This window comes from Cyanistes caeruleus, chromosome 9 (genome assembly GCF_971803275.1).
Source record: "Cyanistes caeruleus chromosome 9, bCyaCae1.hap1.1, whole genome shotgun sequence".
Lineage (NCBI taxonomy): Eukaryota > Metazoa > Chordata > Aves > Passeriformes > Paridae > Cyanistes > Cyanistes caeruleus.
The window spans coordinates 25,688,204-25,706,033 of record NC_141709.1 but is presented as its reverse complement, the minus strand read 5'-3'; the positions used below and the strand labels follow the sequence as shown (position 1 = coordinate 25,706,033).

The 17,830-nt window shown below is 37.2% G+C and overlaps 1 protein-coding gene across 13 annotated transcripts in view; it reads right to left on the bottom strand.

The window, feature by feature from the left end:
* The window catches only part of MAST2 (microtubule associated serine/threonine kinase 2), a 219,421-nt gene that overhangs the window by 161,728 nt on the left and 39,863 nt on the right, over window positions 1-17,830 (bottom strand). For 12 of the 13 annotated variants that reach the window (XM_086902241.1, XM_086902240.1, XM_086902242.1 and 9 more), the window contains 2 exons: window positions 6,150-6,297; window positions 2,675-2,817 (listed from right to left, as the gene is read on the bottom strand). In XM_086902241.1, the coding sequence (XP_086758367.1) occupies window positions 2,675-2,817; window positions 6,150-6,294 (288 nt within the window). In that variant the 5' untranslated portion in view covers window positions 6,295-6,297. Of the gene's footprint in view, window positions 1-2,674; window positions 2,818-6,149; window positions 6,298-15,322; window positions 15,405-17,830 lie in introns of all 13 variants that reach the window. The other variant, XM_086902243.1, reaches the window with a different exon arrangement.

Genomic DNA, 17,830 nt, shown 5'->3' with positions numbered 1-17,830 from the left:
GAGCTTCGTCTTAAGGTAGATGATGAGCTGAAGGTCATCCTCTGAAATCCTCACGTATATTTAGAAGGCACACAGATCAGTCCAACACCTTTCATTCCACAATGACAGCACTCAGTATTCGCTCTGCCCTGGCTTATTTCTCAAGTCAAGGACCTAGTGGCAACTGCTGTGCAGGCACATTAATCCAGATTATCACACATGTACGAGCTGAAAGATTCTGCCCAACAATAAACTGTGTTTATGTAGTTTAACAAGTTAGAATTTGATGTATTCCCAGTTCTGGAGTAATTGCTGATAAGTAGCCTAACTACCAGGTTTGTTTCAGAAGCTGAAAACTAATTTCTGTAGGTTTGCTATTGTTAACTTATCTTTTTGACTTGCAAATATTTTTAAAGAGGAAAAGAATGCAATTTAAGCACACAATTTAATGCAATTTAAACAATCTGTGTATATAGGATTAATAGTGGTTAGAAACCAAAAAAAAAACACATTACTGAACACCACAAAGCAATTTAGCAAAGGAAAATCTTCTGATACCTGCAGAGCCAGTAAGAGAGAGCAGAAACAATGCACACAGCTTTCCTGGCTTCCCTAAATCACACTCCACTTCTCTCTAGCAATGCAACTACTGTATTATAACAAATAATAGAAGAATTAAATGCTCTAGCAGTCAAGGCTGGCATATTAAAATGACACTCTGCATTACTGAACTTACTCATCTCTTAATAGAGCTATTCTTCAAAGGAGATTAATTATACTGGCAAGAGACCTTTTGCTATTCTAATTTGTGAAACGTATTTCAATACCACAAGCATATTAAAACAGCTGCAAACATGTAACTGGCTCCAAGATCCCAGGACTCACTGCATTTAATTAGGTGTTCATCTTGTGATGTTCTTTAGTCACTGCTTTTGAAACCCACTTCACATAAAAATTTGTAATGTCTAGGCTTAATTAACTGCAACTGTAATGAACATAGAGCCCATCACAGAATAAACAGAGAGAGAAAATAACCCTATCATTCAAAACCTAAACACCATCACAGAGGGACAAAAACTGGATTTAGAGATGAATTTCTCTGCCTTAGGAAACAGAGAATTTTAAATTATTTTAAAATAACTCATTGGCATTGTGTTTCATATTAGAACATTTGACAGACAGCACAAACACTGCCAGTACAAGCTGAAAACACAGTGTATAACATGAGTAATATGCAGAATTGTAACATGCAAACATCTGCAGCTCACTGAGCTGCACACAGCTGTTAAGCAACAACCTAGTACTCCAAATTAAATATCTGAGAATTAGTACTTTGTTTTAAAGCACAGTTTTTTTCATTAACCTAAGTTATGAAGCTTCAAGGCATTTATCTGCCTCTAGAGAACAGGCCTGTGTTTTAACATATTACTTTTTCTAATCTGTGTCAGATAAATACTTATAGCCAAGTTCATGTGAGCACCTTCCCTTTCTGTTATCATTGAATTCAGAACCACTGGTAAGAGCACAAATTTAAGACAAACACTGAACAGACACCAAATTAAGATGCAACACAATTAAATCAAATCAGAAGAATTTCAGTATAATAACATGTCTGAAAATGTCAAGACTACAATTACAATTACATTGTGAAATCAAAACTAGTTGTAACACAAACATGTGGCTTTTTGAACCTTAAATATTTAAATTTCCTTTCATAGCCTGGTGGTGCCAAACTGTCTAGGAACCCCCAAAAAATTCTAAGAGCTTTACCCAAGGTACACCCTTTTACTTATGGGGTCATTGCTTCTCAACAGTCTTACAAGGTAATATAAATTTACCCACTTACTTGAAGCACTTTAAGTAGCACACACCAAAATTCCTCACTTGAGTAAAACTTGTTATACAAGTAACTTTGTAGATGTTCAGCAAAAAAGAAATATTTCAGCTTTGGCTTTAATCTACTATTTACCAACAATTTGTGCTGCATATATGCCTTCTAACTGTTTTTTTCCTACCATAGCATTTTTCTTCTCCCCACATATCACTGATTTTAGATTTTCAGACCTAATAAGGAAAACTTACAAACAAAACATCTGTTCCTTTTTGTATGCAGTTCAGACTCAACTGTAGCGACCTGAGAGTGTGTCCCCATACAGAACACTCTTTTCTTAGAAAACGTTAATTTAGCAGACGCAACATTCCTCAAAAATATCTTACCAAAGGTTTTTTACCAAAACCTTTTGACAGAAACCACGAAGAAGAGATATGTCAGCTCCAGCTCTTCAATTCCCTGGACAGTTATCCCTTTCAGATTCATCCCCCTAGCTATTCCCTAGCGAAACAGGCAGAGGTAGATACTCAAAAAGCTGCTTCCCAATTAAACTTGTTTGAAATGGTTGGGTTCCCATGCTTACATCTCCTGGACTTCAATGATACTTCTTTCAGCCATCAGGCAACTGAAGTAGTGTTGAGAAGGAATGTCCTCAGAAAGAAATTATTCTTCAACACACATCTTTTCCTGCTTTCTGTCTAGCAGGATGAATATATTCTCTTCCTAGTTCACCCTGTGGCCTAGAAAGTCCTACAGAAACAAAATGCTGCTTTCACTGAGCAGGAGCAGGGAAAACAAGGTGAAACTAAAGCACAGGATCACATCACTTTTTATAGCACCACGAGTATTCCCAGACTCACTCACCAAACCAGCAGTTAGTGAAGGAGCAGATTGTCCTAGAGACTGATTTCTCATGCGGACCAGGTTGGAGGTATCTCCAGGAGGCTGCCATATCGTCTGGCCCACTCCACTGTGGACACTGTTTGATAAGGGAAGTAGCTGTTTTCCTTTAAAAATAAAATCAAAATACCATCAGCTTGTTTTTAAACAGGTCTGCAAGTTCAAAGTACAAAGCTGAGAACAAATACTGCATGTGGAGTAAAAGCATTTAATATAAAATGCAATTTCAAGATTTTGGTAGGTTACAACTTGTGAGAGCACCTTACCATGAAATTCATTATGTTTGATAACTAACAATTTCCAAAAAATCTACTTTAGATTATGAGATAATGGGGAAATCCAAGAACCTTCTAAAAATAGATTGCTATCACTTTACAAATTTCCATATTCTATTCAACTTAAAAAGAAAACAATGTTTGCTGCCCTGAAAGAAGGCAAAATCCCTTTAGTATAATTTTTTACACTCTTTTGAAAATGAATTCCTAATCGTAAAATACTGTCTCCTCTAAATAGGTTGGCCATCTAGACATCCCCACCTTCTCCTACCACTGGAACACTGAGCACTGCATTTCATGCAGCTGTAACATAAAATAGTGTGTGTTTAAATATTGTTTTCCTTTGAACTATGGATGGATATTTTTTGTTCAATACGTATTTTCTAGTCAATGCAACAGTCATTTTTGAAAAATGTCAAGCAGTAAATTTCCTCAGTGAGAAAGAACCGAAGTCAAAGTAGGTCATATTTTGACTCCACAGAGCTTGACAGCTTCCTTTTATGTACAATGTCATCCACAAAGAAAAAAGAGAAGAAAGATATTTCTGTGGTTAAAAACACATAAGTGAAGAAGTCTGTGAATCTGGGTTCAGTTATTAGCTTCCAGATGACTTTCTCTGTAAGTTTGGTCAGTCAACCCCTGTACTTCAATTTCCCCACTGCAAAATGGAAGTGGATCGTGCCTCTTTTCTTTAAAATTAGGAGTATGGGACTAAATAACACACCCCCTTCCAAGCATAGTAAAGATTCTTGCATTCAATGGATTAGTTTTAATACACACTCAGGAATCACAGGGGACTTCTATTGCAATAAGAAGCAGGAAGGCTACACCTTTAATCACATATATGCTGCAGAAAATTACTTGTTCTCTCAGAGGCAGAAAGCTGTTTACAAATTCAACTGCACCTTAGAACTAGACGTGAATTATCACATTCAATCCATAACAGTGGCTGCAATATTTGGAAGACTGTCACATAATGTGACCAGCCATGATGCTGAGGGGAGGACAGGGAGTGGAAGTGGTGAGGTTTTTTTCTTTTTTTAACTTGTTAACATTAATTTTCTCTGATTGTTACAAGCAATGGGCCAAGTACCCACCAACAGAGTAAGTCAAAGTGTATGAGAGATGAGCAGGCTCCACTTTGTCAAGCAAACAGAGACACAACATATCAGTACCCTCTTCCAAGTCCCACTCAAGCTGCTAACAGCTATGGACATGATTTTCATGACCTGATCATTTTCAAGATAATGTATAAATACAACTCATCTCACCTGCAGAGACCTAAAACTACAGAAATGTACATTGCTGCATTCACCTCTGTACAGCACTAACAAAGATATCCTATAATAGCAAGTAAAATAATAGAATTATCTTGCAGTCTAAAATACCCATGCTTGAGGATGGGTATTTAAGTCTCTACAAGATATAGTTAAAATATCTCCTTTTAGTTCCACAAAATCTGAATCCAGGAGAGTAGAATTCCATCAAGAGTCAAATCTCAAACAGTTTGCATGCACAGTCATCTACACTCTTCAAACTTATTTGATTCTGTGACAACTAAAGCCTTTCCCTGTCATGCCTCAAGTTCTACACACATTCCAAACACCCACACTGAAAATATACATCTAACGCCGTACATTTTCTCTATCCAGCTGAGTCAGACTCATCTTGTTGGGACTCTTTACTCTTTCTTGAATCAGGTATAGTAAAGTAATTAAGATGAACCAGCAGATTCTGGAGAATACAGAATTTTTTGTTCTGAAATTACAATCACCAAACAGAATTTTATTTTTTTTTAAAGATAACACACCTTCCAGTTTTCCTGCTTCGTTCTATTTACTTTGCTTTCTTCTACTCAAGGAAAAAAAAAGCTACAGTACTAACTTGGGCCATTGCAGTCAGTCAACAGCTGGGTAGTTCATAAAGTTCTGTTCTCCAGTGATTAACCTACCTTGGGGAACAAACTTGCATGCACACAAAACATTGTGAATGCTTCAATTTTTCAGAAACTGTCCACTTACTACAAATAAAACACTAAGCCAAGGCCAAAATAAGACATACATACTTTACTGCTTATTTAATTCTATTACACCTAACACCTCAGACATGAAAATATTTATCTTCCTCTGATAAGAGTTCTTATCTTTAAGTGGTGATTTATCTTCTCTGAAAAGACGAGTGACCAGGACTGGATGTATTTTCACAATCACGTAAATCAAGCCCATGACGATGCCAAAAAAAGGTGGTTTCACCTTCTGCCTCTGTCCCTCCTACCTGAGAATTTTCAACTCTTCCAGTTCTTGCACTAACATGCAAATAGGTCAACAGCCTAATGAGGGAGGAAATGGGCTGCAACTTCACCCTACAGAACAACAGTGGCATCCATGCATATCAGCTCTTTCACTCCAGACTGATGGCACAGCTCTCTGTGCCCTATTCCAGCACCACAGACTCTGGTATCAATTTTAAACAGTTCTGAAACCATCCCCTTGCCCACTAACAAAGTCTTTGAAAAAAAAGAAAGTTACTGAATTTGGTCCATTTTTTGGGTAATTCTTTGCCTATGCTTGCTCCATGGTTCTACAGCTGAACAAGTAAATTCAATTACACGGCTGAATATTACGTTCACAAGAACAAACAAATTTTACACAAACTGAAGAAAACATCAAGTTAGTAAGCAAGATTTTGACTTTGAATAACGATTGCCTACAGTGTTTCTGAAGCCAAAAAGAAATTAAATAGTAATTCAAACATAATATAAAAAGCCAGCTTCCTAGTAAGAAACAAAATGGCAGAGTGAGCAAGCTTACATTCAATGCTGATGTTAGAAGAGGTCAGAATACACCAATGTGTCACCTGAAGTTCCACAACTCCTTTCCTTAACTTTGCATATTAAATCTTAGCTTTCAACTTTTCACTCTGGGCAATATATAAAATTTCTCTCTAAATCCAGGCTTCTTTAGTCTTTTCTACTGATATTTCTTTTTGCATCTTTCTCTTACATAAAATTTTGTATGCCCTGCCAACAGGAGGTCACCTTACCAGTATTTTTTATTATTATTATTATTATTATTATTATTATTATTATTATTATTTTGTTATGCCAACAGTGCTGCTTCTTTAATACTGACAAAGTGTCATATTGTCTTTACAAAATGGCATACCTGACAAAGAACTTGCCAAGCTACCTCTTCGTAGCTTGCAGTCATCTTGACTTAGCTGACGGTGGAGCTTGGTTTTCCCAGCAGATGAAAAAATGTCAGGATTGCTGAGCTTCCTGCAACGCAGCGGCGTGGACTCTGTTATCATCTCCTGGAGGAAGAAACACATGCAGAACTTTGTTAATGACAGCCAAGTATCCCCTGTCTGAAACACACAATGTCAAAAGCATAAGGTGACTGTTTTGAAAAATACAAAAAAACACACTTCACCCCAAAAAAAGAAAAAAAAAACCAGAACGACATTTAACATTGTAAATCTCCCTCTTTGGTACCCCATAGCTGCACAGAAAACACATCACAAGGTCCCTGTCAACTCTGGTCCTTGAACACCACTGCTGCAAGAAATCCCATTAATAATAGTCAGGAAAACGTAATTATGCTACAGCAGTTCTTTTCTCTTACAGTATTTAGGAGAAAATGCCACTGAAAAAACAGGCTTAGCTCTGATTGAAGCTATTTCCTGCTAAAGCAAAAGTACTTTCTCCAGTCTTCTTCAATCTTTATTCCATCCAGCCTATGAGTAATATACCTATAAAGAAACTGTTGCAATGTCTATTGCAACCCAAAACTCCTTTTATAAGTTATAGCTCTACGACGACCATATGCATAACTAAATAATAACTAGGATAAGGATCAGCCTTTGTGTCATGTCTTTGTTATTACTACAAACAAAATTAGACACGTATGTGTCAGAAACACTCCCACACATGTGAATTCCTTTCACAGCATACAGCAAAATTTCAGTCAAAATTGAGTAGGCAGAGCAGTGTCAAGCACAACCACACTGCTTTCCTCGTGCTTTTCATTGTTCTGGAGGTGTCAAACTCTCATTCTACACCCAAAGAGGAACAACCAGCTTTGCTATCAGACATGGATTTGAAGAGGTGACACTTTCCATTACAGCCCATACAGATTGAAGAGTTCAAGTTCTCCCTTCTCTGCAGTGCAAAACATTCCACTTGTTTTAATGGACTCCTCCATCTTGTTTCAAATGCCTCTCATTAGCTATGCAGCACTTCAAGCCATGCTTATCCTCATAAAAATCTCATCTGAGGCAGAAAATAAACTTTCCCTGCATGATACATGACCACACCATTTAACACAGTTTTAAATTATGTTTAAATCAAAAACTAGTTTACCAGTTATGGTTTTTAATTAAAATTTGCAGATTCCAGTCAAAATCTATTTCTGAAGTCATTAATTCAAATCTATTCAGACTACAGTGTTATGCCTCAAACTGTCAAATCCAGACCAGGACTACACTCTTTAAAACCTCAAGGGGAAGAGAAGGGAGGGGAAAGAGATGAATAAAGTGATTTTATATGACAAAAAAAACTGATTTGGGATTTGAAATAGAATTCTCATTTAGCTCTGAGTCACTCATTCTCAACCTTTCTCAGACCCCATCTCCTTCTAATCACAAAATTTTTTGGCACCTCATAACACCAAATAACTTTGTTATTGTTTGAGGGACAGCAATGCTTTGCTCCACATCAGCTTCAGTGGTGCACCTCTCCCAAGATGCTCTGGATACAACTTCTTCTCTGGTTCTGGTCAGACTTTTCAGCCACCACAGCATCTAAACTGGATCACCAGAGCCAGCTGGGTACCAGAGCAGGTCAGCTCACTCACCCAGTTCACAGCTACAAAGTTGTGTTGGTGCAAGAGTGAGGCGGGGCTCAAAAACAAGTGACCTGGAGGGGGGGGACAGATAAAACTGCTCAGCTGAAAAATTGTTTAAATCTTATGGTCACTTGTACACATCTTGGAGCAAAGAGTGTCACATTTTCATGTGTCTCTGACCTTCCCCACAAAGGTACTGAAGTCCTTCATTCACAGCAGCCTGTCCTTCTCCTTTTCTGTGATTTGGAGAGCTGAAAAGGCATCTGCCTTTCTCTCTGTACTTTAGAGTGAGCTAAATAATATTAAATTGCAACATTAGCAGTCTCCCAGCACAGAGGACTCTGAAAGCTGCAGAGGCCAAGGGCAGAGAGTCTGTTGTTTCTATTCAGGATGGCAGAACATGGTTATATCTGTATATCTGACTGTAAGTAGACATACAGAAACATGCACACACTTTTAATGAGGTGTGTCCTATGCCTGTGATGTCTGAAATCTGGCACGTTTACCATCTGTAAATTTCAAACTGTAAAAACAGTCTGAAATTACACCTTAAAAAAAAAAACAAAAAAAAAACAAACAAACAGGCAAACAAAAAAAAACCTACAAATATGGGCACTTAAGGACTTCATCCAGCCTACCCTCTCAGACTCCTCATGCTTCAATTCCAGAGATATTCCCAGCATCCTTCAGTATCCAGTTACTAGCAGTCATGTGCTGAAAGGCCCCATGTACATCAGCAGCCGTTAAAATTAAAATGTCAAAGACTAACTTGAAGTGAAGTGTTCTAACTGGTACTTCTTTGTTCAAAGTTTTGGGGGTGTTTGTTGGTGTTTTGGAGGTTTCATTTGGTTTGTTGTTTTGATTTTCCCCCTGCAGGTGCATCTTCACCTCCCCTTCAACACGCACACAGAAACACACCTCTCACCAACCATTCTCAGTGAACTGCAACTAAATAAAATTCATTTACTTGGGACACCAGGTAAGGAAAGGCACTGAAGTCAGAAACAAAAGTACCCTAAGTCATGTTACAAGCAACTTCTGTATTTCACATCTCTTTCTCCACACAATATACAGATAATGCTTACCAAGCAAAGAACATGCCCACTTCCCTACCCTTCCCCTTTTCCCTCTATGCACAGTCTCTTTTTATTGGCAAATATAATTACAAATTCTTAATGTGTCTTCTTGAGTTACAGTACACAAGCCTTGTAGATCTGATAATATCTAAATCAAAAGTTCCCCAGCTGAAGGGCACACCTACTCCTAGCCCAGTATCTGATCAGCTACATCACCCTGCCTACACACACCTTTGAGGTCAGCCCAGTGGCATAAGCTGCTTCTCAAAAAGCCATTCCATGTGACAGCTGTCCCCAGGTTCAGCTTTCCACCAAAACTTCTACCACAGAGATAAGAAAGCAATTGTGGAAAGGTAAAAACAGCTTCCCACACTCACCAAAGAATCCAGGCTGTCTTCTAGACAAGATGGATTTGGGTACATATTACATATGGAAACCTCTCCATGAACCCTTTCCTTGCTAAGCTCATTAAACACTTGGGTAATATTCAGAAGACTACATAAGTGTAAAAAAGTCTGGAAGAAGGGGCCTCCAATCACATTCTGCAGTGTTTAAGTTACTTTTCAAATAGATATTTAAAAAGCTAAAAAAAAAAAAAAAAAGCTGCACTGTTCTGAGACAGCCTGCTATGTTTTAAAAAATGCTAAGGGCAACACAGCCAGTTTAAAATTTCATTTTCTAAGTTCTGTGCCCATATTGTGTCAGCAAAACAATGAAGAGGGAAAATTTTAGTGTGATAACAATAGAGCTGTCTTTCATAAGACTGCAATTTATTTCACTCATCCATCAAAATCCTGCTTTGATATTGCAGATCACAGATGAACTGCATGGAAACAGCAGTAGATTACATTACCACTCTAAAGCAAGGAAGGAAAAAACCTAGAGGAAGAGATATTTCCCTGTCCTTGCCCCAAAGCAATGCATACAAAGAACACAAAAATCTTACACAACATTCCAAATTGATGCATAAAGTCTTTGCAGAGATAGAGCCAAATTTTGCTTTCAAACTACTAAATCTATCAGAGCAAGCAGTTGAAGAATAGATTACACAGAACATGCCATAATTTTAAGGACTCAACTTACACTTTTCAAAATAAAAAATTTTTACAACCCTAGATACAAAAGCATTAGTAAGCACACACAACACTTTGTTCACATCATGTGAAAAGGATTGTGAGCCTCTCTTCATTCATTTATTTTCAAAGGTGATAAAGAACTTCATTTACTTTGGGCTTGTGGCTTTTGCCACAAGCTAAAAATCAGGTTCAAACAGCCAGCTGATTCCTGCAAAGCTTAGGGCTGAAGATAAAAGCGTCACATAATCTTGATTTGCTAGGCAAAGATTATTGCTATCACTCCCTACAAAGGTACACAGAAGTTTGCTCATAACTTATAGTTATGAAATAGTGGGGTATGAAGAAGAATGGCCAAAGCTTTTCTTGAGGCTCTGCACTTCTCAGCTCAGTCACTTACACACTTGCACAGCAAAAGCACTGAAAGAGTGCTGATACTGGAATAACACCTAAGTCTGTTCCTCTTGCCTGAAATCTTTCATTGGGGTTATCACACTCAGTTAGATGGGAGAACCAGATTGTTACAGGAGATGCAGACAAAAGACAAGGCAAATGTGCTTCTTGATTTGCCTGATCATACTAATATCCCCTGTTAAAATCCTGATCTGGTAATTTCAGAATAGACTTACAAAGATCCTTCTCAGTCCTCATTGCACAGGAGAAGTTCCAAGCAATTAAAAATTAAGCAACTAAAAATCAAAAAGTTCAAAGCAATTTATTTTCAAGAAGGAAATAAAAGAACAAGCATGTAAACCACTGCAAGGATTTTCAGAAGCTCTTTTGCTTCCCCATTGTTCATTAAATGGTGCTGCAAGAGAGCAGCACAAGTCTTTAACCTACAAAAGGCAGGTGAATACTGCAAGTGTGGATTTGTGTTTTGCTTTGACTGCCAGGTGAAGCATCACACAGTCAGCAAGACTGACACATCAGCATCACACCAATGCTGGGATAAAACTTTTCAAGTCCTGTTTTTATAGTGTGCATTTAAGATGCAACAGATCATGCAAAGGACACTTCCTTGCACGTAACTGTGCTATAATTACATCAGACACAAACTTCTCGCAATCTCTACAACGCACAAAAGCACTCAACTGTGACTGACAAATATTCAAGTCTGCAGGTCAAAACATGTTAAACTGTTAGCCAGGGGGTGGGCAATCTACACAAAAGTTTTCTATGAACAGGAAATCCATTAATAAGAAAAACAAGAAATCTTTTTTATCAAGCCTAATGAGCATAACAACCTTAGGTCATCTGGAACTGAATCCTAGCAAACTGTTGGAAGGAAGAATGAAAATTTAACTACAATAAACTGGCCAAGAATTCACTGTTATTAGCCTATCTTGTAAGGAAGATAACCAGTGAGCAATATAGCTTGAGGGTAACTTGATACTTTCTGAATTTTTTGAAAGCACCAAAAATAGTCAACATTGAAAGCAGCATTTTCTATTTTTTAACACAGTACTGTTTGTCCTTTAAAAGATAAAAGCTTGTTGTGTCAGGGCTGTGTGCATATCTGAGAAGCATTCTTTTTCTTCTCAGCCTTTCCTCATCACTTTATATAATCTCTGTGCATACTCTTAATGAAAGATAAATCTGATCCTGTCATTAGGCCTGCTCTAATATACTCTAAAATACACTGAAAATTAAAGGCCTAGAGAACAGATCACAGACCAAATATATATCTATGCAAGTAGCAATTCACCGTGGAATCACAGTATTTATGCTTTAGTATTTAGCACTGAAATTTGCCTTAACTTTCTAGTCTGGACATTACACATGGAGAGGAGAGGGGCAGCAATTTACCAGGAAGCTGGGATAAGCCCACATGTGACCAAAATTGTAGGCTAAATAAGAACTTGCAACTAAGTCTCTTTTTAACTGTATCTGCTCAACTCATGTACTTGCCAGCAGCACCCTGAAAAATGTCAGAGACAGCAGAATCAAGGAAAATTACAGTAAATCAACATAGCCTCTTAGGAGCTGTAATATATTGGTTCATGACCAACAACAGAGAAAAGCTTTACAGAATGTATTGCATTATATAAAAGTGTGAGTATTTTGAAGCCAGAAGAGAGTTCTACACTATTTTTCTCTGTAGTAGATTTATTTGAAGAACTTTGCAATAAATTCCAATGTTCCTACAACAGTAAATATATAAACTGAACTTAATGTCAATATTAAGTTTTCAAAATGACTGCAAAGCCAAGTGTAATTTGCCACAGTGATGCTTTCAACACATCATGCACACGTTTACCATTCCAAACACCTACAGCTCCCTCTATACACTCATCTGCAGTTAACACAGATGACAGAAAAGTTACAAACTCAACTTTCTGTGTTAGAAAAAAATCCCACTGTTAAAACCGAACAAACCAGAAAAAAAAAAAAAGTAATGTTGCCTAAAAGATCCAGTAGAAGCCTATAATATCAGATATACCCTCCTTATATTGTTCTTCAATGAGATTTCTTTTCTTGTTAACTCTTCAGGAAACAACTACAAGGCATGTTTGATGAGAACAAATTAATTAGAAGATTTAATGTTTTATCAGGGAAGTTAATGCTGTTAATTTTGTTGTCAAGTGTCCCAGCTGCAGGATCATATGAAAAAGCTTGTTAAAAAGAAAAGGTAAAAATTTATAACTGTGTATGTTATTAGCTCCTTTCTGAGGCCCACTGAGATGCAGAATTGTTTTATTCCTAATGGAATCACAGTCTAAAAGACAAGGTAATCGATGATTAAATTGTATCAACTTGAATGTTTGGTCCTTACATGAAAACACAAATGGCTTAAACAAAATATTCAACCCTACTTCAAGGTCTCCCCAACAGCCAAAAGGGAAATGTAATTCTTGAATTCAGCTGATAAATGCCTAAAGCCAAATTAATTTCATCAAGGGAAGAAAAAGAACCAGAGCTTCTAAAGTCTGTATCAGACTTCACAGAGCCTCAAAGAAACCACTATCAATCTATCAAGACTCCAAACCCCACACCAGGCTCAGAAGCTGCACTGACAACAAAACCAGACTGAACAAAGACACTGAGCATTAAAAGCATCATTCCTTTGTCATTGCTCTTCTAGCATGAGTATTGCAAACATAAAAAGGTTGTATGGAGCAGGGAAATTAACTCCTGGCCAGATAAAACAAAACAACTCTGTAATTCATCATTCTTACTCATACACTGTAAGGATTAAAAGAAATATGACCCCAAAAAAAAGGGGGATTTGTAATAAAATTTGATTTTATAAGACATCAAAACACCTTCTCTCTGAAGACTTTCTTTCAATAGACTCAAAAGATGTGCCAAGCATATGATGTGTCCCAGCATCACTGGGATTACTGCAAGTTCTTTTGAGCATCCTGTGTGTTTTTAAGTACTCATTTATCTTCTCTATTCTTGTCTATTAGGTTTTACATGGATAAATAGAGGTGCATGTTCAGATTTGCTAAAGACCCTAATCCACAGCATCAGCAAACCAGACTTGGCATGTTTGTCAGTTCCTCACAGATTTATTCAGATATTAATTACACAGAAAACACTGAACTTGACTCCTCTTAGCACAACTATGCTGTGAGACAAGACTAGCATGGGAACTGCTCGTGGAACCAGGCAAGCAGCAAAAACAGCTGCATTTCAACCTGTGCAGGCAAAGAAACCTATGATTTCTTATTGCCTATAAAAAGGAGACTGACCAGAGGATTCTGCAGGGCACCTTCATTCCCTGCAACACTGATGCTCACTTTGGAGCTTTCAGATCTCCAACTATATTGATTTTTGTGCACATGACTTTGTCTCACTGTCTTGTTCACAGCGAAAGAACAAACCAACATAAAATATCTACCTGTGTAAACTCTGTTTAATGCCCACTAAAATGTTACAATCTAATTAACTTTTATTTGGAATGTAAACTCCCTGGTTTTTTAGGAACAGAGATGAACAAAACCTAGCAGTAAGTTGTAAGTTCATTGAATTTACACAAACAATTGCTTCACAGCAATAGAACCAAGAAGAAAGTTTCATCTGATTTTATACATTGCAGAAAGGAACTCCTACATTGAATTGGGAAACCTAAGAGGTATTATCTGTATTGATATTTGATTCTTGACCCAAAACAATATAGACTTTTCTATGTCTAAGGCACAAATAAAATATAATTTAAATTAAAATACCAGCTGAAAATACAAAGTTTGGCAAGTGAACAATAACGCTGCATTAAAATGTGTGTGCTGTATAAAAATTACTTATTTACTAATAATGCAGAGTTCTAATCTTGTTTTGCAAAAAGCAATTTCCAAAGAATAATGTTTCACAGTCATTAAATTTGAAGTACAAGCTTGAATTAAAAGTATCTATTGGTCCAGTATGAGATACTGCCCATAAAAAATTGTTCCAAGACTAAGGAGGCCAGAGGAAAGAAATCCATTCCCAACTGCTATTCCAAGGCTTATTTTAGATGCAGCTGCTTACAAAGAAAATTAAAAGGTAACTCATAAACTGAACTTTGGTGGAGAATCACTCAGGTGAGCTCAAGGGGATTTTCTAATCAGACAATGAATGGCTGCTTACAGATGGTAATACAATTTTAAGACTTGATCATAAGCATTAAAGCTCACTTGAATAACAAATATTGCATAAAGAAAAGTATGAAACCAGAAAACACAACAGGAATCGACTTTAGCAATACTAATTTTTTTTCCCAGTATTCTTTTATAGATCACAGCTATGACCTGTATAGTAGCAGTGGTGAAACCATCTATAGTTAGACAGAAATTACTGGCAAAATAAAATATAACAAAAACCAGTGTACTGCTAAGAGTTAAAATACTATTTGTTCATATACATGTCAAAGAGAGACCAAGATACAATTTAATTTGGCGTCATCATCACTGAGCAGGAACTCTATTTCCAGCATGAAAAAAAAATAATTTGTGAAAGTTCCAATCCCTTGGCATCAATATTTTTGTTTCCATGAAGCACCTGCAACCTTCCCATTTCCTACCACAAATGAGATAAGCAGATCAATTCAGAGCCAAAAATAAGAAGCACTCGTGTGAAGTTTTTCCTGAGAACAAATTTCCCCTGAGATTCAGCAGCAGATCTGCATGTAGAGAACAGGGAAAAAAAATTATCAATTTATTATAAAACTGTAAATAAAATTACCAGTGGCTTTAATCCTAAATAAAATTGAGGCAACCCTTAGACACAATAAGTGCTTAGTCCTTAGCTTCTTTTAACAGAATTCCCATTAAATGGCAGTCAAAGATAAACTAATTCACAATTCTTATCAATGTCTGCACAAAGAAATGGACACTCTACAATCTGCACAAAAGCTTCTCCTCACCAAGCAGGGTAATACAGTTCCATCACAAAGGATCAAAAGCCAAAATTTCTTTCAAGGACAAGACGTGTTTCTTCCCTTCTGCCTGAGAACAGAAACAATGCCCAAGTGTTAGGTTTATGAACACCACTGTGCCCTGAGCTCAAACAAAGACTCGAGTCAGCAGACACTTCTGCTAAAGTGTCTGCTAAACTGGCAAAACAACCCTGTAAACAGATTCTCCTCTGTCCTAAAAACAGGGATTACTGTAAATGTCAAAGAATATACAAATAACTAAATCAGTAAACAATTTAACTTTCAGGGTCATATTTTTGCCACCTTCATACTGCACAGGTGTAATTTAAGTCAATTAATAAAGACATAGTTGCTACCAATATGCCACTGCATCCATCTATGCCTGGATATTTAAATATCCAAATGTCTTCAGTCACTGCATTAACCATACAACTCATTGATAAGCTTTTCTCTAAAACAGTGATTATAATTTATTCATTTTTTCTCTGATCTTCCGGTGCTGTCCAAAACACTTGACATCAGTTCTGACTTGATTCCCTCATTTCCTTCCAAAGGTCTTTACTAAAAGACTCCATATTAAAATGTTATTTTTATGATAATAACAATGCTTGTAAATACACTAAATACTGAATGGTGTGATTTTAGCAACTAATAAACCTGTTTCAATTACTAGGCATTCCATTTTTCAGATGACAATTCCTTGCTCTGGGGCATTATAAAAGCTCCTTTACAATGAAACTGAAGTAAGGTGCAGTCATAAGAGCTGCTGCTAGTCCTCAATGAACAGAGGCTACCAGATTAACAGAACAAACATCAAAGAAACATTGCTAGTGATGAAATCATTCCACTGTCAGTGCATTTTTTCCCAGTAGCACCCCACACTGACATTACATTGCCTAGTTTTGTCTGGAGTTTAACACTCTGCTTTGCATTGGTGAAGTGGTGTTCTCTGAAAGCTGCATAGAACACAAAGGTAGTTTTGTCATTTGTGCACTTGTTTCATAATGACAGATGGTATTTTAAGAGTGCAGAGAAACACAGTTTGATGATTCTGAGCTGTATGCCCTTCAATGCAAAGAGAAGCAAATCTCTCATTTAGCACCTGGGATATCTGGAAATCATAGAATCATATATTGGTTTTGGCTATAAGAGATCTTTAAAGATCATCTTGTTCCAACTCCACTGTCATGGGCAAGGACACCTTTCACTCTACCAGGTTGTTTAAAATCCCCTCCAACCTGACCTTAAATCCCTGCAGAGATGGGGCACCCACCACCATTCTCAGCAACCTAATCCAGTGTATCTCACTGGATATCTCACTCTTTGTAAAAAATTCTTCTTACAGCTAATCTCAATCAACCCTCCTTCAGTTTAAAACCATTACTCCTTGTCTTACCCCAAGAGGCACCACCAAAAGAACTCCACATGCACAGGGAGACAGCCTTCCTGGAAACATGGAACTACACTTAAACCATTTGCAGAGTCTGATTCAGGTGTTTGTGCAATCCTTCTGCACGTGTATGACCCTGAGTGGGATGAAAACAACCTGCAGAGGCAGCAGCGCCAAGTTCCCATCAAAAATAGCACCAGAAAGGCATATTAGAAAACTAATGTATTAGAAAACTAGGTTCTCTGAATCGTTATTATTGAGCTCAAAGCATGACAGCTGTATTTTCAAAGGATAAAAGGAAAACAGGCTTGAGCATCAATTAATCAATCTGACAAGTACTGCATTTCATAGAAGTCTTCAAGCTTCCTGAAATGCAGCTGAAATGTTTTCTCAAGTTTTCATCCCACAGATTGAATTCTCCTCACTCCTTAGTGGATGTAACTTTTCCACTTAGTTTTTTTTTTTGTTTGGATTAACAAAGTAAAATGTCTCAAACTGGGTCTAACTGCATTCATGATTTAGTCTTTAGCAGAAGTGCCTTCTGAACACTGTAGGTCAGCATTTGTTCACTATTGTAACCTTTCTGTACTGTCTCTTCCATCCTGAAAGACAATCTGCACTGTGAACTCTTCCATCAAATCCCACAGGGGAAATTCAACAGGGATGGCAGGACCTACACAATCTATTACTGCTTTTTAATCCTGTTGAGCTAGCAGGTAACATATCCAAGTGATAAACACACAGAGTGTACATCGAGCCCATTTCCACAAGACAGCTTGCAGTCACTTCAGTAAATTAGGACCAGCTGAATGAGCCCCTTAGAAGCAAAAACTTCACTGGAAATCTGTCCTGAATGGATTGCTGGGTGTTTGAACAACGAGCAGATACTGGAAGGTGCATTCCATATGTGCACGGAAAATCAGCTTCTTATTCTAACTCTTGTTAAGTATTTTTAGCATTAGCTGAATTAGCTGATATGTCAAACACCTACAAGAGCTTCAGAACACAACAGGACTCAGTAAATGTCAAGACAAAAATTACCCAAGTATCAATCAATTAACTAATTAACTTATTTTGGCTACAAACAGATGAGAATGTTTATGGTG